The 24,945-nt window shown below is 42.9% G+C and overlaps 1 protein-coding gene across 4 annotated transcripts in view; it reads left to right on the top strand.

Annotated features, from left to right (window-relative positions):
• Positions 1 to 24,945, top strand: part of SLC1A2 (solute carrier family 1 member 2) — a 166,923-nt gene that overhangs the window by 75,677 nt on the left and 66,301 nt on the right. For all 4 annotated transcript variants that reach the window (XM_030794826.1, XM_030794827.1, XM_003254419.2 and 1 more), the window contains exons 2-3: positions 20,316 to 20,455; positions 22,633 to 22,785. In XM_030794826.1, the coding sequence (XP_030650686.1) occupies positions 20,316 to 20,455; positions 22,633 to 22,785 (293 nt within the window). The remainder of the gene's footprint in view (positions 1 to 20,315; positions 20,456 to 22,632; positions 22,786 to 24,945) is intronic.

Genomic DNA, 24,945 nt, shown 5'->3' with positions numbered 1-24,945 from the left:
CCACATTTGAAAACAATGAATAGTTACTCACTGCCTTTCTGACTTCCCTCTTTGTCACTATTTCTATTCACTTAGCATGCTGGCAGCCATTTAAACAGCTAGTCTTCCGTTTGGCTGGATGTTGGTAGGAGGAGTCTTCTTTAATCCCCCATCAACATGGATACAGAGAGGCCTGTGGGCAGTTTTCTCTATACTCAGTGTAGACCCATTCATAAAATTCTTCATGATTCTGGCAAAACCCTCCCTGGATTTTGGTTAACCAGCAGCTCTGCAGTAGTTTAGGAGGTGGATAGTTTACAACCACAACTCTTTAGCTCTTTTTTTCCCCAAATTTATTTGCAACTTTCATCACTCAGGGTCATTTACATAAATCAATGCAAATAAATATTTTTCTTGAGTTAAAAAATGTTACAGAATCTGCTGGTCCCAAGTACTACAGAGACCTCAGTACACTGAATGGAAAATTGGGGATTTGGTTTACTGTTCTTCTAGGCCCAGGGTCAGAAAACTTTTTTCTGTAAAGGGCCAAAGAGTAAATATTTTAGGCTTTATGGGCCATATGGAAAGCCATGAGTTGCTGACCCCTTCCGTGAGTGCTTGTAAGTTATAAATATAAAATTGGAGGATGGAGTATTTGAATTGGCTGCCTAGTTACTTGAGCAGAGTCCTACAAACTAAAGTCTTGGAGTTGGGCCAATGTAGGTTTAGTATGTGATTCTGATGCTTACCAGGTCATTTTAGGCACATCGGTGGCCTTAGTTCCTTGTCTATAAAATGAGGATAATAATAGCATTCTATCTGTTTGTTCCTTCCTCCTACTTGCTTATAGAATTGTTGTTGTGAGGATCAAACAAAGGAAACCACTTATCTCAGAGCTAGTATGTTCCATAAATGTTGAGAATATAATCAGTACTGTTATTTTTTTTATTTTTTTATACTTTAGGTTTTAGGGTACATGTGCACAATGTGCAGGTTTGTTACATATGTATCCATGTGCCATGTTGATTTCATGCACCCATTAACTCATCATTTAGCATTAGGTATATCTCCTAATGCTGTCCCTCCCCCCTCCCCCAACCCCACAACAGTCCCCGGAGTGTGATGTTCCCCTTCCCGTGTCCATGAGTTCTCATTGTTCAATTCCCACCTATGAGTGAGAACATGCAGTGTTTGGTTTTTTGTCCTTGCGATAGTTTACTGAGAATGATGTTTTCCAGTTTCATCCATGTCCCTACAAAGGACATGTACTCATCATTTTTTATGGCTGCATAGTATTCCATGGTGTATATGTGCCACATTTTCTTAATCCAGTCTATCATTGTTGGACATTTGGGTTGGTTCCAACTCTTTGCTATTGTGAATAGTGCCGCAATAAACATACGTGTTAATATCAAAGCCCATTGGGTGAAAGAAAGTATTCAAGAGCATACAATTAATGAGTTGACTGGGTCACTTTCAAAGGGGTCTAGATAGAGATCATCAATAAACCTTTTTTCCTTCTCTTTTTAATTTTAATTTTAATTTTAGTTGTGGGGTACATGTGCCGGATGTGCAGGTTTGTTACATAGGTAAATCTGTGCCATAGCGGTTTGTTGCACTTATCAACCCATCACCTAAGTATTAAGCCCAGCATGCACTAGCTATTTTTCCTAATGCTCTACCCCCACCCACTCCACCCCCTGAGAGGCCCAGTGTGTGTTGTTCCCCTCCCTGTGTCCATGTGTTCTCATTGTTCAGCTCCTGCTTATAAGTGAAAACATGTGGTGTTTGGTTTTCTGTTCCTGCATTAGTTTGATGAGGATAATGGCTTCCAGCTCAATTCATGTCCCTCTGAGGGACATGATCTTATTCCTTTTTATGGCTGCATAGTATTCCATGGTGTATTTGTACCATATAAGAAACCTTTTTTCAGTATCTTCTGTGGGAGGATGTCTGAAGAGACTGGATCAGATTTTTAAAAACATTTTTTAATTTAATTTTTTAAAAAATTTGTTTGCTTAATTTTTTTGAGACTGGGTTATGAGACTGCCTAATTTTTGTTTTTGGTAGAGACAGGGTTTCACCATGTTGCTCAGGTTGGTCTTGAACTCCTGGCCTCAAGTGATCCACCCGCCTTGGCCTCCCAAAGTGCTGGGATTATAGATATGAGCCTCTGACCCAGGTGAGACTGGATCAGATTTTGCTTGGCATTGTCGTGAGGACCGTGTAGTAACTCATGATAGACTGTCTTCCTTTCTCCAAAAAATGAAGCCTCACATTATTCAAAGGAAAATCTCAAATTAAAAATCCTTTCCTGAGCATTTCCTTCAGCTATAGAGTTCAGCTAAATGGCATGCCCAGGGTCCGGATCATCAACACGGTCTGAGGTGATGAGTGATTACAGGCCAGAGGAGTACTGGGACCTCTGCCAGTTTGTTCCCAGTGACTTCATCACAGCTGCCCTTGGTTGTGGAACTACGATTGCTATGGCTGAAGTTTGAAAGAACTTGGCCTGAAGCTGCCTATATGGCCAATATCTTGGGGGAAATATAGCTTTTAATAGATAGGTTTTATGGGTATTTGTGAAGAATTAGCAGCTATGAGGTTGAGGCTGGGTATGTTGATGAGACTGGAGAAGGAGAAGTTTGCTTGAAAGTGGCAAAATAAAACAATATACAACAATACACACATTTCCCCCCCATCAATGCACACACTCTTAACTGCTTTGGACAATTGAAGGCTATGTGTATGATGCTGTAAATAAAGAAATATTGAAGAATGTTACTCTCATCTTAAAATATCAGGTTCTTGCAGCTGCCATATTGTAATGAAAAGGGGTTGGGGGTTGCTGGATGTTGGTAGGAGGAGTCTTCTTTAATCCCCAAAAGGGGTTGGGTTTGGATGAAGACAGACCAAGCTGTGATTCCCAGCTGTCTACTCCTAGCTACCTGACAATGGGAAAGTTACTTAACTTTGCTTTCTCATCTGTAAAATGACTAACAGTCACTTCTCATATTGTACAAAACGTCTGTCTTAAGGGATGTTGCCAAACAAAACAAAACAAAACGGCTCTCCAGCCAGACTCTACAAGCTGTGAGTCCAACTCACCAAATCTTCACATCCTGCCCCCCAAAGTAGACTGGTAAAGAAAAGGCTGAAGTCATGTCTCAGCATTTGAGCACATACTGAGTCATTGCTCTAGAGAGTTCTACTCTTGGGGCTACTGATAATAAGGGGCCATGCAGAGAAGATAGTGAAGCCCTCCTCCACCCGCTGTAACCTGCTAGTCAGTCATCAATGATTCTTAAAGCACTGCCTCTGCCTGCTCTCAGGAAGGTGAGATGACACATCACGTGCTTTTGTTTTCACACCTGTCCCCTGGGAACCTTTGCTCAAAGTTGTAAATTATGTGACATCTTTAGTAGCAACAATGTGATTCGCTCTGTTAAATCATTCCCTACCTACTTGTAGCCTGGTGAATAAATTTTCATTCCTTTTTTGAAGATTTTACTTAAGCATATGAAGAAAGCTCCCATCTGTACAATGATGGAACCAAAAGGTACAAGGGCTGCTAACTTAACGAGAGCCAGGCAGGTATGCACATGAAATCAGGAAACAGTTTACTTTCCTCTTAACACTCTTTTCAGAAAGACAACAATGGAAGCCTGATGATAAATAGTAATTGACACTTCGCATTGGTGTCAAGGAGACCATAAGGGATGGTGGGGACTGTGGCAGACTGGAAAATCCATGCCTATCTAAGGGACGATCACTTCTTAATTCTATCTGATTGTTGCCACTCAGGGATCTAGGTTTCATAATTATAAGTGGACAAAACCCTTTAGTAACTTTCAATAATAATACTGAAACAAAGTGCATTGAAGTTTACTTAAGAAAAACTTACATGAGCAGTGGCTCGCACCTGTAATCCCAGCACTTTGGGAGGCCAAGGCAGGTAGATTACTTGAGGCCAGGAGTTCAAGATCAGCCTGGTCAACATGGCAAAACCCCATCTCTACTAAAAATACACACACCCAAAAAAACTAGCTGGCGTGGTAGTGCATGCCTGTCATCCCAGCTACTCGGGAGGCTGAGGCACGAGAATTGCTTGAACCTGGGAGGCAGGTGTTGTAGTGAGCTGAGATCGTGCCTCTGCACTCCAGCTTGGGCAACAGAGCAAGACACTGTCTCAAGGGAAAAAAAAAAGAGAAAGCAAAACTTAAATGATTAACAATATATGACTATAAATTAAAGGGTTTCAGAATAAATTTCCAACCCTTCGTCATTAACATTGTTAAAGTTACTGCTTATTTAGCTTAGCAGTAAACAAAAGGAATCCTTACCTTAAGATGAATAAATTCTGTGACATCTGTTAATTTTGGTATAACAATATAGGTAAAAGTTATGGTCTCTTTTTGTTTCTGTTTATGGTTTTTGCTTTTTTTTTTTCTGAGGCCGAGTCTCATTCTGTCACCCAGGCTGGAGTGCAGTGGTGCCATCTCAGCTCACTGCTGCCTCCGCCTCCCAGGTTCAAATAATTCTCCTGCCTCAGCCTCCCCAGTAGCTGGGATTACAGGCGTGCACCACCACACTTGGCGATTTTTGTACTTTTTTTAGTAGAGATGGGGTTTCACCATTTTGGCAAGGCTGGTCTCAAACTCCTGACCTCAGATGATCCACCCACCTTGGCCTCCCAAAGTGCTAGGATTACAGGCATAAGCCACTGTGCCTCCTCACTGCACCCTGCCAAAGGTTATGTTTTTTGAGTAGCTGTGAAAGAGACCTGTTCGGAAAGTGAATACTTGATCAGCTGTGTGTGGATGGGGAATGAGACCACTCCAGGGAGCCAACCTGAGGAACAGTTGGCAGTTGTTTGAAGATCCATCAGGTTTAGTTCAGTGGGCTAAGGAAGTTAAGAGTGAGAACGGAAGTAATAGAGAAAGAGGAGAGACATTCTGAAGAGTATGGGGAGGAAGAACAAAGTTGCTTATAATAAAATTGTATTGCATGTTCTCTGGGTAGAGTGTGCTGCAGACTTCTTCCCTTTCTCCCCATAAAATACAATAACAATTTCTCCCCTAATGAATTGTGGAGTCGAATCTGCTCTCAGATAAAGGACAATGGGCTGAGTGTGTGCTCAGGGCAGATGGGGAGAGGGAGGATGGAGGAAGAAAGCATGGTTGTCCATGGCAAAAAAAAACCCTGCCATTTCTGTGTTAACTCAAAGCCCTAGAATATATTTGAGTCCAGAGATCTTATCTGGACTTATCTGTAAGTCTTATTTGACCCCTCTCTCTTAATTTTGTCATATACGTAATTCAATCTACCAGTTTTTGCTGAACACCTATTAGGTGCCTGGCATTGTGCATGTCATTATATAGAGGATTCAGATAAAAACAGGACATGTTCCTTGCTTCGATGTCATAATTTAAGAGTCAACCTGATAAATCACTCAGGGAGAAACTATCCTCAGCATAAATTTGAGACTTTATGAGTTGAGCAGGAACAAGCCTTTCTTCCAAGGCACTTGGGATGAAGGCTTTTCACCTCAGTTGCTAAGGAATTAAGTGGTGTTGATGACCTGGTAGCCAGCATACCACATTATCACCACTTCCAGGGCTGTTGAGGAGACGTGGTGCTGCTGGAATGACTTCAGGAAGTGCATAAAAATTCAAGTCATGATCACTTGTGGTAATTAGAAGCCCTAGTTCCTTTTGGCAAGGTCACTAAACATTAGTTGGAGTTTCTGGTGGACTTCAGGTTTCCTGATCCTTTCCTTGTGCTCTGTTTAGGCTTCTGTTTGAAGCCATCTCCACAGGAGATGCTTCAGCTGAGAAGGTCCTGCCACTCGCTGTCAGAGGCACCTCCCAGTCCCTGTAGACTTGGGTCCCCTTAGTACCTCCAAATCACTAGTCTCTCAAAAATTCTTATTAAACACCTAACATGGACAGGGCCCAGGGATAGATGTATGGCCCTTCCTTCACAGAGTCTAAGGCCTAGTGGGAGAGGCAAAACATATGAATGTGATGAATTGTGCAACATTAAGATCTTAGAGGCATGAAAAGTAGATTGGGGGCTTAGGAAAAGATTATTCAAAGAGACAACATCAAAGAGTCACTTAAGATTTCAGGTTCAAATGTGCGAAGTAATATATTCCCCAAACACCACAAACTGCATCTGTGTATGGAAAAGGTGGGAAGGGAATGGATCATGCATGAGGATGTATTGCACCTGTGGACTGTGCCACATCAGCACAAAGCCCTGTGAACCAGTCTGTCTCCACAAGCTACCAGAGTGAGAAATATACATTCTTCTCTTAAGAAGAAATTCTCCTGGTGAGAACATTACCCTTCGGGGTGACTGGATGGCTCAGTTTATCACTTGTAAATTTAGCAGATCAAACTAGTTGAGAAGCAATTGGGCAGTCAGTAAGCTGACTGGACTGCTGGGATCAACAGGGACTGGATGTTTAGTTCACTTTCGACAGCCACAAATTTAGCAGCTCATTAGAAGGAACCAAAGTAAAGAACTGCACAAGTCCTCTGGGAGGCCTTGAAATGCTTCTATGGGCAATGGAAGCCATTTAGAGGCATGGTATTGCTGAGCCTTTTAAACACGTGATTGGCTAAAGAGAGAAAGATGTTACTTTGGTCTGCATTTCTCTAGGGCAGGAGGAAGTGAGGAAAGGAGGAGCAGAACACTTCAGCCTACATCTCAGGAAGGGAGGTTGAGAAGTGTGTCTGGCTGAGCATGCTGCTTCTCTGAGCAGATTTCCAGAAACAGCAGAGGCGTGGGTGTGGATAGGAAACTCTCTGTGTCTATCACCTTCTGCTGAGGCTTTTTGTAAACAACAAATGAGATAGTGCAGAAAACACTTAGCAGAAGGTCTGATACTACATTAGTTTCCCATTGTTGCAGTAACAAATAATCACAAATCAAGAGGCTTAAAACAAGACAACTTATGATCATAGGGTTCTGGAGACCAGAAGTCTGAGTTGGGTCTCACTGGGCTAAAATCAAGGTGTCAGCAGGGCTGCATTCCTTTCTGGAGGCTCAGAGGAGGAGGCTGTTTCCTTGCTTTTGCCAGTTTCTAGAAGCTTCTCACATGCTTTGGCTCGTGGCCCTTTCCTTTATTTTTAAAGCCAGCAACATTGGGCTGTGTCTTTGTCATGCTGCCATCCTCCAATTCTTTCTTTCCTGCCTCCCTTTTCACGCATAAGAACCCCTGTGATTCCACTGGTCCCACCTGGAGATAGGCGCATCTCCCTATCTTGAGGTCAGCTGATTAGCAACCTTCTTTGCGCCTGCAGCCTTAGAGCCCCTTTGCCATGTAATCTGACACATCCACAGGTTCTGGGGATTAGGACATGGACATTTGTTGGGGCATTACTCTGCCTATCACTGGTACAGAATAAAAAGTCAATAAATGGTTCTATTCATTACCAGCACTCCCTACTACCTTCTTTCTCTACTGTGAAGTTACCTATGCCCTTCAGTCTTTCAAAGGCAGTGGTGAAGCCTCGGCTCTGGTAGAATCTGATGTGCTGGAGGGTGAAAGCAAGAAAGGCAGTCTCTGATGGGCTTAGGGGAGTGGGGAAGTGGCCAGCCCTTACCTGGAAGGTTGTGTGCAGGTCTAGGAGGCACATGCAAATAAGTAGCTTGAGGTGCTTTAACCAGGATAGTGATAAACTTGGAGAAGAGAAAACCCTGAGCAGAAACTTCATATGCCTCAAAGGTTGGTAGATAGAGAAGGGATTCAGCTTCATTTTCTGTAAGTGTCATGATTAAGTGTGTGCACCTTGTTCAGGCCGAGCTGGGTTGCCATCCCAGCTCATCTACTCACCAACTGCCTGACTTGGAGCAAATGTGCTCCTCTCTCTGATCTCCAGTTTTTCATCTATAAAGAAGGACTAATAATAGTAGCTATCTTGTGAGAGTGTTGTGGGGAGTCAATGAAACAACGCACGTAAAGCATCCAGTACATTGTTTGATGGTAACTGTTATTATTAGGTAGCTCCACAGGGTAGAAAAATAACCTGTGGGTGAAAGCTACAGGGAAACAGATACAGGCTCACCATAAAGGAAGGGCTTCTTAATAGTCAAAGCTATCCAACGGTGGGCTTGTTAGAGTAGAAGTGATAAGCTGCCCTCTACTGCAACTTTTCAGGCATTGACCAGACATTGGTATGTGGATTAGCTGCAACGGTGTCATCTGGGTGCTTTTGCAAAAGCCCAGAGGTCTAGGCCCCATCCAGATGTGATGAATTGGAATATTCAGGCATGGGGCTTGGAGATCTGTTTTGTGCTTTGTTTTGTTTGTTTTTGTTTAATATACTGTTTTTTAAAGAGTGGTTTTAGTTTTACAGCAAAATTGAGTGGAAAGTACAGAGAGTTCCCATATACCCCTGCTCACATTCAGGTGCAGCCTCCCCCACTGTCAACATCCCCCACCAGAGTGGTACATTTATCACAACCGATGAACTTACACTGATACCTCATTATCCTGCAGGGTGCTTAGTTTACATTAGGGTTGGCTCTTGGTGTTGTACATTCATGGGTTTGGACAAATGTAGGATGATGTGTATTTACCATTATAGTAACATACAAAGTATTTTCATTGCCTTAAAAAATCCTCCGTGTTTCACCTATTCATCACCATGACCCTCCATAGTTTTGCCTTTTCCAGAATGTCATATAGTTGGAATCATACAGTATGTAGCCTTTTCAAACTGGCTTCTCCCACTTAATAATATGCACTTATTTTTCCTCCATGTCTTTTTTTGGATAGATAGTTCATTTCTTTTCAGTGCTGGATAATATTGCATTGTCTGCATGTACCATGGTTTATCCATTTGCCCACTGAAGGATGTCTCGGTTGCTTCCAAGTTTTGGGAATTATAAATGAAGCTGCTATAAATATCCCTGTGCAGTATTTTGTGTGGACATAAGTTTTGGAGATCTGTATTTTTAACAAGTGATCCAGAGACAGAGTTGGGGCCACTAGACCAGATAATCATTTCTTCAGAGGCTGAGAGGGGAGAGGAAGCCTTTCTAGTCCAGAAATTCTAGGGTTCCATGACCGTTGTATGTAGCTCTTGGATCAGGCTCTGGTTTGGACTAGGTGTTAACTTTCTTCTCTCTGGAATCCTCCCCATCCCCTGACAGCAAAATCACTCTTTTGGCCAAATGTTCAGTGTCAATGTCTATTGCTAGCATGAAATTGCCTAATATAAAAAGCAAGTTTTCTCAGGCTGGAGAGAGAGTGGGCTGACCAGTTTTTCCAAGTCCAGGACTGACAGGGATCAAATCCTAGCTCTACCATCCATTACCTTTGTGACACTGGGCGAGTAACTTAACCATTCAATGACTTCGTTTTTCCTTCAGTAAAAGTTGCTGATAATAGTACCTATCTCCTGAGGTTATTGTGAGAATTAAATAAGTTCATATATAAGAAGACTTAGAAAAATACCTGGTATGAAGTTAGTTTTGAGTATATGTTAGCTGCTGTCATCATTATTGTCACCATCATTATTCTTGTTATTACCAGTTACCAGGCATTAGGGTCCCTCTGATGGGGGAGTCCTTCCTGGTGAAGAACCAGAGTTGAAGTGAACCCTTGAGGTTATTTCACAGCAGCAAGTGCTGGCTGAGTCAGCAGGAATAGGATGGTTCCTGTGTGCCCTGGTTGCCTGAAGGGAGGAGTCAGTTGAGTGGATGCCATTTTCTCATGATGGTACATCTGGGGCCATGGCACAAGCAGCATGGATTGTCCAAGACAGACAACAAAGCCATAGCTTCCCAGAGCTCACTTTGCCTTTTCTCTCATTTAGCAGCACCTCCTCTGTCTATCTTCCCTCTCCATGTGCTAGAATGCAAGTCTCATAAGTAGCTACCTAGTGCCTTGGTGTAGATGGTAGTTCTAACATGTCCATTGCTCGCAAATACCCCTAGAAAGAGTATACCCATAAAACACTGGATTCAAAGGCAAAGGACAGCACAGGTTTAACTTTGCTGCAGAACCACAGCACAGGTTTAACTCTGCTACTTCTAAGCTTCATGAGCTTGGGCAAGTTTCAGAATCTTCTGGAGCTTCTGTCTTTTCATTTCTAAGATAGAATAATCCTTCCCTCTCAGGGATGTCATTAACTCTTGATAAATGCAAAAATGCTTTTTAAATGACACAAATGTTATTATTAGCTTATTTGTTAGAAAGTTAAAATGATGAAATGTTGGTTATTGTTTACGATTGAAAGATGAACACAAGGAGAGGAGCCTGCTTGGGTTCCTGTTATGGAAGACAAGAAAGGAAATGTATGAGAGTTCTTTGCTCTTATGGGCATGGAAGAGTAGAAGGAAGATGAAGGCCACAAACTTCTTCTTTGGCCAGTGAGGTCACTCTGTTATAACCTGGACTACCTTAGGGCCCCGCTGTTTTGCCTCATCTGAAGGAGATGTTTACATGTTCCCAAAGTATAAGGTGTTCTTTGGGCAAAATTAGTACCTGTTCTTTTTCTGGGAAATCCACCAGGAGGGGAATCAGCCATTTAGGGCCAAAGATAGATATACTATATGGATTTACTTCTAACACCATAATTTAATTTGCCTATTTTTCAACTTTAACTCAAGTATAGCACTCAGACAAAAAAAGCACATGAATGGTGTGATTAATTTCCACAAACTGAACACTCATGTGAAATGAGCATCTGGATTAAAAAGGAAAAAAAAGGAGAATAAAATTGCTAGCATTCAAGATACGCTATGGAGGCCTCAGAATTTCAAACATGGTTGACTTCAAGACTGATCCTGGCAATGGTATGCAGTCGGCAAAGTTTACGTCATTTATGTTTTGACATCTCCTTTTGTTTGGCTTCCGGATATGGTTCTCTCCAGGACCTATATTAAGGGGTTCCTCCAGACAATTCTATTTTGGGGGATGGATTGAGAATCTCCTTTACACTAAGGTGTCCGTGAATGAGTTGCTTTTTCCGTGAGTTTCTGGCTTAAATCTGGGTCTTTGGGTGGAATCCAAAGAGATGGTTCTCTCAAGGAGGAAATTTGGGTCACTGGGAGGCAGAAGTGGGTGACTTTGAAGGTCTCCAGGGAACCTTTGAGGAAGCTCTTAAACATCATCTCACAGAAGAATTGTGTGGTGTTTTGAATGCCTGCCATGGTAAATCTTGCAATTTGCAAGGCCGTGGTGGTGACTTGCCTTCTTGCTTGGGATTGATGCTACATTGCCTGGTTGGCTGCTCAGTCTAGAAGGAAGATAAAAGAGACAGACTGCACTGAAGGAAAGCAATTGTAAAGTGTGATAAAAAGACCCAGTCCCGGCTAAGGTACACAGCACCTCACCCAGTTTCTGCCTAGTGCCTGAAGGCGCTGCAGCTAATTAAACCACCTCTTAGTCAACATCCCAGTCACTCCCGTCTGGGAGACTGATTGGAAAGGCTCAGTTTGAGAAACTTCAGAGGGTAGAAGAATCTCCCAGGCCTGAGGGCCAAATCTTGAGCTCTTTTAACTTCAAGATCAGGGTTCCAGTGACTCTTGGAAGGGGAATGAGTACTCATGCTTTCTGGCAGAAGGGCCACATTTTGGAGGGTCCTATTTAGAGATGTTGGTACTTGGTAATTGGGTCCTAAGATATCCTTCACGGACAAGTGCGTCTTCCCAGGTCCTCATCAGTTTCCCCAAAGGCCTTGTTGGGTGAACCTAGAGTGGTTCCTCATTCCATCTTCCCTCAAGAGTGCTGGGAGCACTGAGGCCACCATCCTTGGTCAGGGCAGCTGGATCACAACCACCAGCAGAAAAGAACCAGCCCTGCTGTGATGCTGCCCGTTTCTGCTACACACTGGTTTTCCCAATGCAGGTGTTCCCTCGTTGTTTTTTTTTTGTTGTTTGTTTTTTTGAGATAGAATTTTACCCTTGTTGCCCAGGCTGGAGTGCAATGGTGTGATCTCGGCTCACTGCAACCTCCACCTCCTGGGTTCAAGAGATTCTCCTGCCTCAGCCTCCCTAGTAGCTGGGATTACAGGCGCCTGCTGCCATGCCCAGCTAATTTTTTGTATTTTTAGTAGAGACAGGGTTTCACTATGTTGGTCAGGCTGGTCTGAAACTCCTGACCTCAGGCGATCTACCCGCCTCAGCCTCCCAAAGTGCTGGGATTACAGGCATGAACCACTGCACCCGGCCCGCCTGCTTTTTACAGGACAGGACTTCCCCACTTGAAACCATTTCTGATCTTCCTTCTCTCATTTCTCTCTTCTTCTCAGATTTGTTAGCCTTCTGGACCATTACCTCTTATAATGGAGTGTCACAAAGAACCTGTGACAAGAACATAATTTAACCTAATCATCCATTCATTCATTCATTCCTTCAGGCAACATAAACTAATTGAGCACCTACTATGTGCCAGGAAGATGCTAGGCATGGTGGAGACAGAGACAAATAAGACACAGTTTGTCCTCAAAGAGTTTATGTTCTAGTGGGGAAAACATACAAGTAAACTGTGAAAAATGCCTTGAGAGCACAGGTGACATGGTAAACTGCATCTACAAAGCAAACCTGGGAGTCATCAAAGGCTTCCTGGGGGAAGTCATTCCTGAGTTATTTAGAAGGAATAAAAGTCGGTCTAAGAAGGCTGGGTTGGAGGGTGGGTAGAGGATGCTTTAGCTAGCAGAGATGGTTTGCTTCAAGGCAAACTGGCTTATTCATCTGGAAAGGGCCAAGTTGCCCCTGGCTCAAAACCCAGAGTGCGTGCCACGTGAATCTTCCTCAGCTTGTTGATGTTGTGTGAAGTTATCAAATGTATTTTCATGTTGTTCCATGAACCAGAGGTGGGTAGCCATTACTTCAGAATTGACAGCCCTTTGGGGACTGGGCTGGCCAGTGTGTTCCTGGGCCATGGCATAATCTTTATTTTTAGAAGAGGTTTCCAATTTGAGATGATCAAACACCCCACCCCAGTCTCTCATTGGGCCCTGGAGGCTCATTGTTACTTGGTGTCTTATTTCTGTTTGGGGTGGTGAGTCTATCTGGAAATAAGCAAATTTGTTGGGTCAAAGCTGGCTAAGTTTCTGCTTGGGGAAGGATTTCACGGGAGTCCAGAGGCCATATCCTTAAGGTTGTACTCCTGATGTCCTTTGAGAGGTTATCCAGTCATTCCATCATAGGGAGGCTGATGGCAGTGGGACCTTCCCAGTCCCCCACCCACTCTGGACCCTCTGGGACTTTCTGTTTGTAAAAAGCACCAGCACCAATGTATTGGCAAGGAGATTTACTAAAACTCAACAGTGAGTAAACTCTCTTGCTGGTCATTTTGCATCATATGAGGGATTTCAGACAAAGAAAGGATATTAAAATTGAGTTTCTACTATATATCAGATATATATCAGTGCTTTCATAGATATTATCTCATTGGAGCTCTGTAATGACTCAGTGAGTTGCATGGTTTGTCCAAACGACTAAATGTCTTGTCTCAGCCACTGCCAGAAAAGAGACATTTTAACCAAGAATCAATGGCCATGTAATTATGTGATTGCATTCCACCAACTTGTCTTCTGACAGTTGCTCATCAGAGCTGGTGTTTTAACATCTGTTTCTGAGCCAAACAAATACAACTTTTATTGATCCCTTGAAAACTTTGTCTCCTGCTACTTCATCTTTTCAGCTTGTGTGTAGACACCTGAAGGCTCCGCTGGCTGTATACCTGCCATTCATGGCATTAGCTGGCTTGGGCCACTGCGTTTAGGAAGCGATATGGAAAAAAAGACTCTTCTCCTTCGATTTCTCATCTTGTCTTTTCTGAGTGCCACCTCACCAGTTGCACAGAAGTTGACTGTGCCTAATGTAGGTGGTCTCTCAATGACTTAGTGGTAAGTTTAGCACTTTGCTGGTCCCAATGCCAGTTTACCTGTTTGACTGTGTTCCCAAGGCATTGACCTGCCCATGTTAGAAATCTAGACCTGAGAATGGGTGAAGGATGGATGAGGAATTAGAAGATGCTCACGTCTGAATTGTGTACTGAATTTCACCCCAACCCAGCTTTATTGGCCCTAGAAAAACATGCTTCTGTTACAGACAGGAAAGGTTAAAAGGCACACAAAAACATCAAGAAATGGTTGTTGTTATGGTTGCTGTTGGTTTGTCTCTCATCTCTGCCTTTCCCTGTGAGGGTTGTGGTATAGCTACTGAGCTGTCTCATGGTGAATGAAATGATTTGTCTTCATGGTCAGCTCTAAGCTTCTTCCATCGTGGGTACCTAGAATGGAATCCACATCTCTAGAACTGAATGCTATTACTATCATTTTCCCTACCTGGAGAATTAGAGAATCACAGAATTTTAAATGTTAAAGAATTTCCAATTCAACCCTCTTATTTTATAGATTAAGAGAATGGGACCTAAAAAAAAAATGGGCCAAAATTGATACTTAAACCTTATTGATATCTTACATTAAGAATGTGTTTTTACCATTTCATAGCAGTTTACCCTACTGTCTGTTGATCACAGAAGGTAACGTTATATCCATTTTATCCTCATACTTTTCCCCTGATAACACCCATTTAGCAGCAGTCCTGGAATTAGAACACAGATTCCTGACTTCCAGTCCTATCCTGGCCCAATACCATCATGATTCAGGATAGCTATAAACTGTATTCTTTAACCAATCCCTCGAATGGACTGGAAGAAGCTGTAGAAAAGAGCTTTTTGAAGTCTGGAGTGCCTCACCAGCAGGACCAGAAGTAATTCTGTGATTTAGCAAATGAACACTGTGAAGACACAATGAATAGGAGAAGGGACTGAAGGAGACTTTGGAGGCTGTCACCCTTTAAGTTTCATTTGCAGGATCTGTGACAACATGGTATCTGTCGGAGAGAGACTGACATCTTGGTTGGTAAACATCTTTGACACAGTTAAGGCAGGTCTTACAGGATCTAGGAAGGGTGGAGGGATTTGCAGGCTGTTGGAAATGCCAGAAAGTCTTAGAGTTTCAGGCCCTTTTACAGCAGGGGTGGCATTCTTCAAGGAGCTGAGGGAAACCTGGATGTGGGACAATCAAAGCTGAAATCTCTGCCTCTTGGTTCTTGGTGCTCGAGCTGATGCAACAGGTATTTCCAGCATTCTTATCCAAATACAATAACTGTCTTAGGGGAGAGGCCCCGCAGCGAGCACTGTTCTTGTTCTTGATTCTAGGGTGACCTAGTGTCTTCCAGTAGGGCAATCTCTGGACATCTTTGTCTCTCCAGTACCTCTCCAGATCTTGAAGCCTGGAGCCAGAGAGGGGAGGTTAGATGTCAGCAGTGGAAGGACAGGTGGGTGAAGCCCATTGCAAACCTCACATCCTCCAGGAGAAACACACCAGTTGCTTTTAGGCTCCCTGGGGAGTGTTCTGTTGCCACCTCATCAAATCAGTGAAGGTGGAAAAAAGAGTTTGGTGCCAGCTAAGGCGACACTGAAGTGTGCAGCAGGAAATCTGAATCCAACACCACATCTAATGAGCCTATTATTAGAGGCTATTGGCAAAGCAAGGGAAATCGAATGCTAATGAAAAGCAGGTTCTGAGAATAGTTTAAAACTTAGCGTTAGCCCCATTACATGTTCCCTTCTGAGTCACAGAGGATGATTTGCACGATAAGCTGAGCTTGCCTTGAAACAGGACTCACGTGGATTTGCATGAGAAAGAACTGGGCAGCGATTGCAAAATTAACAGCTGTTTAAATAATTCAATGGAGAGGCTAAGGCTGAAGGAAATTATGGGCTCATTGTTAAAAGTTTTTAATGATCCCAACAGCTGTCCCATCACATGGCCTTACTTTGTTAGGCAGTGGAGGCCATTTGAGAGATTGGCCTGAGTTGGCGCACTGGAACTTCCAACATCAAGGCATTGCATTGTTAATATTCCTCGATTCAGGAGGCACTCAAGCAGAAACACAGATGGTGGGCAGTGTCAGAGAGCATTAGCCTCGAGGGATTTGGTGGACCCAAATCCAACCTGGGTTTTATTGCTTTGTTCTGTGTGCACAGCCACAGGACATAGGAAGGGAATATTAGTAAAGGGGTAAGTGTGCACACTGGACATGACTTACTGTGTATCCAGTGGACTTCCCAGACCAGGTTTGGCACTTTCTGCTCATTGCCATGGGAGCAAACCTGCTGGCTATTGTGACCTTAGGCTTTCCACCTGTATCCAACTCACTTCTTCCTGGTAACCATATCTCTTAGGGGGAGCTGGAATAGTCATTTAAACCCTCATAATATTCATGATGGTGATAGGGCCCAGCATTACTTATTACATATTCATTTGAATCCATGTAAAAATCAACATGTGGACCCCAGAGTGTGCATCTGGGTGGGAGCTTTAGGATCTAGATAGTAAGACAGATTTCAAAATTGTGTATGTTCCATTTATTTGCTAAGCTCTAAACAAATTGCATAAAATACTTGAGGAGACCCCTCATTTCTTCTAGGTTTCTATTCAAATGTCCCTTCATCACAGACGCCTTCCCTGGACACTTGATACAAAATCACGCTGCCTCCCCACAAAATGCTATCCTTCTCCTTCACCCTTGATACGGTTTGGCTGTGTTCCCACCCACATCTCATCTTGAATTGTAGCTCCCATAATCCCCATGTGTCGTGGAAGGGACCCCGTGGGAGATAACTGAATCATGGGGGTGGTTACCCTCATGCTGTTTTTGTGATAGTGAGTGAGTTATCACAATATCTGGTGGTTTTATAAGGGGCTTTTCCCCCTTTTGCTTGGCACTTCTCCTTGCTGCCACCATGTGAAGAAGGGCACGTTTTCTTCCCCTTCCACCATGATCGTAAGTTTCCTGAGGCTTCCCAAGCTATGCTGAACTGTGAGTCAAACCTCTTTCCTTTGTAAATTTCACAGTCTCAGGTATGTCTTTATTAGCAGAGTGAGAATGGACTAATACAACCCCCCTCTGAGCACTTCTCACTACTTAAAATGTATTTATCCATGTATTTGTTCTCTCACTAAAGTGCACACTCCACGATATCAAGGGCTCTGTCTTTTTGTTTATTGCAACATCTTTAACATCAACAACAGTATGGTGCCTATAATATGGGCCCACTAGAAATTTGTGGAATAAATGCAAGAATGGTCAGAATCTGACTGAAGTGGCATGCTGCCAGTCTGTCTGCAGAAGGGCCTTATTCCCAGGGGCAAGCAAGGGGCCCTTTTAGAGCTGCTTTTCAATTCTCAATTTCTCTTGGCAAACATTGATTAAGCACTCAGGACTAGGTGTTAAAGATCACAATCTTGCCCTCCTGGGGCTCATAGACTGGTGGAGAATGTAGGCATTTAAATTAAATCCATCCTTCAAGAGCTGACTCAGGTCTCAGCCCCTTCTGGGACCCCTTCTTGAACATCCCTCCTTCTTCCCTGAACCTGGGTTAGGTATTGTTCTTATGATTTCCCATAAACTCCTTTGCAAGCTTGCTCATGGCCTGTACATAAAGCAGACAATGACAGTACAATGTGCTTTATGTTTCCTCTCTGAGTAAAGGCTCTTTAAGAGTAAAGATTGTACTATACCCATTACTGAGTATAGTGTCTGATACATAGAGAACACTCAATAAATATAAGTTATCCCTGTTATTGTCACTGTTACCAGGTGTGTTTGCAATCAGCATTTATATAGCTGTTTGTGTGAACACATTTTTTAAAACTTATATCTTATTCTAAAGGTATATAGGCTTAGAAGCAGCTGTATATTATATAATATTCTATCATGCTATATTACGTGATAGTTCCCATGTCAGTCTCTGTTTGTGTTCTGGGAGATGTAGTGATTAGTTAGACTAATTAGAATAGTTGGAATTTTTAGATTAGTCAGAATTTTTACAAAGAGTTCTTGGGGGACTCTGTGTTTCCAGCTGCGAGCTGAGTCCCTGAATTACCTTAAAAATTATTTTCTATATGCAAACATCAAGAACTCTTACAAGTCTTCCATATCTGTTTAATTCCAAGAGGGCAACTCACGAGAATTCTCTCAATAAGTATTTGTGGGTTTATAGTATTTTGACGTAGCCACTTTGATGTGGCTGTTTTGATTCAGGGCTTCAGGGACATTTTGTTATGGCCTAAAAAACAAACCATTAAAGAGGCAGCAATTTTGTACAACAAAGAAATGTGTGGCACAGGCATCCAACCATGTTGCCGGGTTGGGTGTGTATGCTAACCTACTGTTTGTGTGTTTTCACTTTGACATGGCTGTTTTGATGCCTGACGCTTCCATTACATCATATGGATCTTGCCAGAATGGTTGCTTTAAATACTTCCTAGTTTTACTTGAATACCAACCATGTGCCTGATTCTCATTTCAATGGCAGGAGGGATTCAAATGAAGCAGAAGGCAAGGAGATTAATGATCTCAAGGGGACTGGAGAGTTTTGCCAAGAGCTGGCTAAGGAAATACATTCACCATTTCAGAACACATACTACCTCCATTCTTTGTTTGACATTTCCTGGTTTAGAGGCTTCAGATTACTTGCTGGAGACATGTTTAAAAATGGAAAAAAATCCCACTGCAAACACAGAAATATGGTCTATCCATGTTAAAAAGATCATTTTGATCAGTTCCCCCTGCTGTTTTGTAAAATGAATTTTCTGTCTGTTTCACTTGGTGATGGGAGGAAGTGGTATTTGTTGCTCACTGATCAGAAAGGCCCTCACCCACCTGCTGTGAGCAGTCATACCCTATTTTCTTTTTGGTCTGAGGGATTGTTAGTGCACACATATGTCAGGAGACCAGAAGTTACCTCAGAAATTAGCTAGATGAGTAGAAAATTAGGCCATTAAGGGGAGATTGAGAAGCCTATATTTTGACTAACATTCTCATCTGATCATGCAACGTTATTCCTAATTTTAAAACATTTGAGTAGCAAGTATATTAAGCAGACTGTTATGAAAAAGCAAGTAGTTGTATTTGGGTTCCAGGTCTTAACTCTGAGACTGGAAGATAAGTTCTTGGTGTCTTGCTAGAATAGCAGGGCAAGTGGGTAAGCCTCCTGAACAAAATGTCATCTTTGTCATGAAGTTGATGGGTGTTATATGTCTCTGTGTACACTGGAGAAAGGTACTATGCTAGCATATTTTTGTTTAATTTTTATGAAGTAGGCATCAGGCTTTTCTTTCTACACCCCGCACAGCTAGCAAGAGTTGGAGTCAGGATTTGAAGTCAAGGCCCTCTGACTCCAAAACCCACACTATTCCCATTATAACCAGTTATTCCAAAACACTGGTCTGCAGCTTGGTGTTGGTTCCAAAGGAAGTTTTCTCCAGTCTATGACAAGACTATCTGGATAATGCAACCTCCCTGTCTTGAAAGCACTGTCATATGTTCAGAGACACCTCTCTTTCTAGGTGTGAAAGGCTTATTTTTTTTCCTTTATCAAATGATGGTGATTGTAAATAGCAGCTAAAAAAATGTTCTAAGATATCAAAGTGAAAAATTAGCCTCCCTATGGCAATCCCCAAGCTTACATCTGGGATCTTATTGGCCTGGGAAGTGACAAAGCTGAGGAAGGAGACGTACGCCCATTACTCCAGCAAGGGCTCCTTTGGGCAGACTCCCAGGATGGCTTACGCTTACCTGGGGTTTACCCAGAAAAGGGCCTGGCTGCAACCATAGCTGGAGGTGATCAAAATACTTCTTAAAGCCATACTTCTTGGACTCTAAGTGGTATTAGCTCTTGCCAGTTTAGCAGTCCTGATAATGTAGGTGACCTTTTAAAAGCCACAATAGGTTGAATTATTATAATTTTTTTTTACTAGATAAACTATCTTTTCCAAAAAAGAAATAAAGCTTGGATGATCAGTGTTTGTGACGTTTACATGTCAGGATGGGGAAGGCTTGAGCTTGGAGACATTTTAATGTTGATGTAACTCAAGTATGACTCTCCTGAAAAAGTCACCTTTTTGCTGTTGTTACAAGAACAAAATAGCTCAGATTTTGGAGCCAGACCTATCTGGATTTGGATCTCTATTTTAGCCTTTGCAACCTTGGTCAAGACTCAAGTAAAGGCTCTGTAACATGGTAACTTCCTTCCCCAAGTTACCATGGGGGGCAACTCTTTGGAAGACCCTACCATTGCATGCGGTGTTCCTTTCCTTTACTGGGAGGATCCACATCAGTTCTCAGTGTGTCCTACTGTCCTGCTTATAGGTGACCCTGAGTCACACTTACTTTTATTTTCCTGCAGATGGTTCCAGATTCCAACTGTGCCTGGAGAGGTTCCTACTAGTCGAGCCCCTGAAACTGTATAGGGGAGGTGCCAATCTCTCTAATCTCTGCCTTCACTTCTGTTCCAGTGCCAACAATATGCCCAAGCAGGTGGAAGTGCGAATGCACGACAGTCACCTCAGCTCGGAGGAACCCAAGCACCGGCACCTGGGCCTGCGCCTGTGTGACAAGCTGGGGAAGAATCTGCTGCTCACCCTGACGGTGTTTGGTAGGTACCTGCACCACTCCACCCCCAGCCCCCTCTTCTCTGGGACTCTCCTGGCTCTGTGGGGCAGCTGGTCTCAGCAGCCAGCTCTTCCACCAGAAAGGAAGCCACATGGTTTGCCTAGGGCCCTGTCTGCCCAGGCTTCAGTGATATAATTTTCCTCCTTACCTCCTCTAGCCATTCATTCTCCTTTGGATTCTAGTAGTTCTTAAATTTTTTGCAAGTAAATATCTTGTGAGAGTGTTGGCATGTGGATTCCTGTACTCATGGAGACTTTGCTTTGGGCCACCTGAAATGAGGTCCTACAATCTACATATTAGCAAACCTAGGCAGTTCCAAGGCAGTGGTCCATGGACCACATTTAGAGAACCACCTGCATCAAGATAAGCACAAGTATTGCACAAAACCCCACTAAAATGGTTCCCAAGGTCTGAGCTTCTCCAGACACATCATTAATTTAGGAAATTTGGGCACATTAGCTAATGAGGTCAGTGTGGAAGATGTTTGCCCCAATGCCTTGATCTGCTCCAGCTCCATCTTGCAAGTCCTCCTCCTCTGCTTCAGGCCTCACGAGGCGATGGTTGTTCTCGGACTATTGATACAATCTTGGTCTTAAGATTCCTATGAGGGTTTATTGAAAATGGGGCAATATACAGTTTCTTGTAATGACGACCACACCATTTCCTTTCTCAATCCCTCCCTTGTTCTGTAGCTCTCACTTAGGTTTCACAGAGAAGCAATGAACAACTTGTCCTTCCCACTCACCCACCCGCACACACCTACCTGAACCCCTCCATTCCATGGCCTTTCCTTTGAGACAGATGCCTTGGTTGCCAGTGGCCCAGGATCAGGACTGGGAGCTCGCCACAGCTAAGTTCACTTAATAAGAAACCACAGGCATGGTTAGGTTTTCCAAAGGTTACCTGCCATGTAACCACATCTAATTCATCACAGGACTTGAAGAAGTTAGAGAGTATGATTTTTACCTGCAGAAGAAAAAAAATCAGGCTTGCAGCCACATTACTCCTTCCTCATCTGTGGAATTAACACCGTAGCCTGCATTCCTGGAACTCCATCCCTCCCTTATGGCCAGTGGTACTGTGACCCAACTTGTGGTTTCTGCAAGGGTCATTCATGTTGGCCACCCATTTGCAGAGATACAAAATTTTTCTTCTGGGATCTTTGAATCTGTAAAGTGAAAGATCCCTGCCAGCATCTCTGCCTAAATTGTTTCCTCCAAAATTATATATTTTAGAGTCCATTCTTGAGCTCCCATAAGATCAGCAATCTAAAAACTATGTAAAAGGACATAGAAGTCAAGGACAAGCCTTGAGAGTGAGCCATGAGAAAACTATTGGAAGCCAAAGAAAATAGATGGGAAGAAAAAAATAGAATTCACGCTAGCTTGATCAATTAAATGTTCTTTTTATCTTGCCTCCAGTTACAATGAGAAGACACACATTAAATGTCATGCCATGTGGCCAAGCTTGGGCTGGGCAAGGAGGCAATATCTGTCCTTGTGGGTTCCTTCTTTCTTTCTTTTCTTTTTTTTTTTTTTTGAGATGGAGTCTCACTCTTGTTGCCCAGACTGGAGTGCAATGGCACCATCTCAGGTCACTGCAACCTCCGCCTCCTGGGTTCAAGCGATTCTCCTGCCTCAGTCTCCCAAGTAGCTGGGATTACAGGTTTCCGCCACCACACCCAGCTAAATTTTTGTATTTTTAGTAGACATGGGGTTTCACTATTTTGGCCAGGCTGGTCTCGAACTTCTGACCTCAGGTGATCCACTCGCCTCGGCCTCCCAAAGTGCTGGGATTATAGGCATAAGCCACTGTGTCCAGCCCCTTATAGTCTATTTCTATAGACAATTTCTGGCTCCAAGTAGACAAATCGCCTCAAAGAAGCTGGAGTCAAGTTGCCAGTGTGCACTTTCATAAAGCCTTGAGTTCTCCTTGACTCTTTGGGTGCTGACTTTTTAAGAATAGTTGGAGGTATAGAAAGTTCTCTTGCTAGTCATCAAAATCAGCTTCACTTATCTAATGTTGTTTTTGTTACACGTTGCTCATCATCTAATATTGCAGAAGCATGAGAAAGGTCAATGTTGAGGAAATAAGTGTCTAGAGTAAGTCATTTGATGAAGGCAAAAAAATAAATTCAGATTGTTTTCCCCTTCCTTTTAGGTGTCATCCTGGGAGCAGTGTGTGGAGGGCTCCTTCGCCTGGCATCTCCCATCCACCCTGATGTGGTTATGTTAATAGCCTTCCCAGGGGATATACTCATGAGGATGCTAAAAATGCTCATTCTCCCTCTAATCATCTCCAGCTTAATCACAGGTAAGGCCACGTCACTAGTGCCTGGCTAACATGGGTCATACTCCTGCCCCGGTTTTTGGATTGACTGTAGAATCTCAATTTGGTTGAGTGAATGTGATCATCTATGTCATTTCATTTCAGAGCTTTGGTTTTCCTGTCTCTGAAATGAAGATAACCCTAAAGAAATAAAAGCTTGTCATCGATTAGTCAGTCCATTTGTCTTTCTCTCCAGCAAAAAAAAAAAAAGGAAAGGAAACACAGCCACATGTTACAAGTGATGATACCTCTAGTGGTTTTAATTATTTTTTTTTTTTGAGATGGAGTCTCCATTTATTGCCCAGGCTGGAGTGCAGTGGTGCAATCTCGGCTCACTGCAACCTGTGCCTCCTGGGTTCAAGTGATTCTCCTGCCTCAGCCTCCTGAGTAGCTGGGACTACAGGCACGTGCCATCATGCCTGGCTAATTTTTGTATTTTTAGTAGAGACAGGGTTTCACCATATTGGCCAAGCTGGTCTCGAACTCCTGACCTCATGATCCACTCACCTTGGCCTCCCAAAGTGCTGGGATTACAGGCGTGAGCCACTGCACCTGGCCTTAATTTTTAATGTCTACTTTTCTACCCTTTCTAAATTATATTTTGTTCAGATACTGATAAAGGTAATAGATGGAAAAAGAAACTATCTACTATTTTAATTGGGAATTGAGGGAGGTTGGCATTAAAAATAAATGAAATGCTAGGTATGAAAGCCCTCTGAGTTTTTCAGAACAAAGGTACTTCTAATATGTGGCATAATGTTCACTTATTTTTGACTACCACCAAGTTGGCCAATGTGTGATCTGTTAACAGGTGTAGATCCTGAGTCCCAGCATCAATTATTTTTGACTAAAATAATTAACTGCTTTATTTGAAGGAACTTGTTCTTCCTCTGTGGGCTTATACTTGTATTTTCCTCCTTATCAAATAATATTGCTCAAACAGGATATAAATTGGTGCCCTTTGGAGACTAAGCTCTGAGTTAAGGACAGGAAGCTGAGCTTTGGTCCATATTTGGGTACCAGCCAGCAAAGTCATCTGGAGAAGTTGTTCCCCTGGACTGGCCACCTCATGAAAGAAGTGAGTGAGGCTCTTGTCACTCCAAGAGATTCAGGGGCTCAGCTGGGTTGAGGCTTCAGCTGGTTGACCAGTGACCCCAGTACCCGAAATGCTGGAACTCAGGATCAGGCACTTAGGGGCTAAGTGGGATCTTATCATTCAGCGCTAGATTGAGTGAAAGGGTGCATTTACCATCAATGCTCCTCTATAAACCAGAGAAAGTGCTCTCTACACCTGTTAACAGATCATAAGTTGGCCAACTTGGTGGGGAAACCTAGCTCCCATCGGCTAGAATTAGACTAGGTTGTAAAGAGAAGTAGGTCATACATAGGTCAGCTTAATTTAGAGCAGCTCACATCACTAACTTCCTCCCCTATACCAAAAAGCACTGACCCCCAAAAAGGGGTTCAATCTCTCTTTCTGGTAAAAGCAGGAACTGAAACCAGGAAGTGAACACATTCAAGAAACAACTGGAAAAAAACCCAGTGGGGCTGGAGTTTTTGTGAATTTGCTTGGAATTTCCTCTAACCTCCCTAGGTATAGATGAAGTGCCCACCATTGGCAGGGTGCTTCACTGGGTGTTCCCTAATCCCTGCATGAGGCTGGCAATGTGGATCTTCACGCTTCACCTCGGAGAAATGAGAGGACTGGGCAAAATCGTTATTCTCAGACTCTCCATGTCAGTTACCAGTAATATTTTCAAAAGACATTTTGAGTGTGGCACAGAGCTACTAGCTTTTTAGTCTTCCAAGTGAGGACATTAAAACATAAATAAATAAACAAGTTAAAAACTAGCATGTACCAGCACCGTCACTTCATAAAAGAAAGGAGATGTTAAGACCAAAAGAAAAAAAAAAAAGTGGAGAGAACATAATCTCAGAATTAAAAATGGGATGTCTTCAACTTTATTTTAACTTATTATTGCAGACTGACAAAAAATTTGTCACAGACCATTTGTAAACTGTAAACAGGAGGATCTCCAACTCTCCCAGTTCTGTAAAATCTTGAAAACCTCCCTGGATAATAGAATGATAAACTATGGGATTGACCAAATATTCAGTACAGTCGGCCCTGCATATCTGTGAGTC

Source organism: Nomascus leucogenys, chromosome 15 (genome assembly GCF_006542625.1).
Source record: "Nomascus leucogenys isolate Asia chromosome 15, Asia_NLE_v1, whole genome shotgun sequence".
In the NCBI taxonomy this organism is placed as follows: Eukaryota; Metazoa; Chordata; class Mammalia; order Primates; family Hylobatidae; genus Nomascus; species Nomascus leucogenys.
The sequence above is the reverse complement of the archived record's forward strand: the minus strand, read 5'-3'. Positions and strand labels throughout refer to the sequence as shown.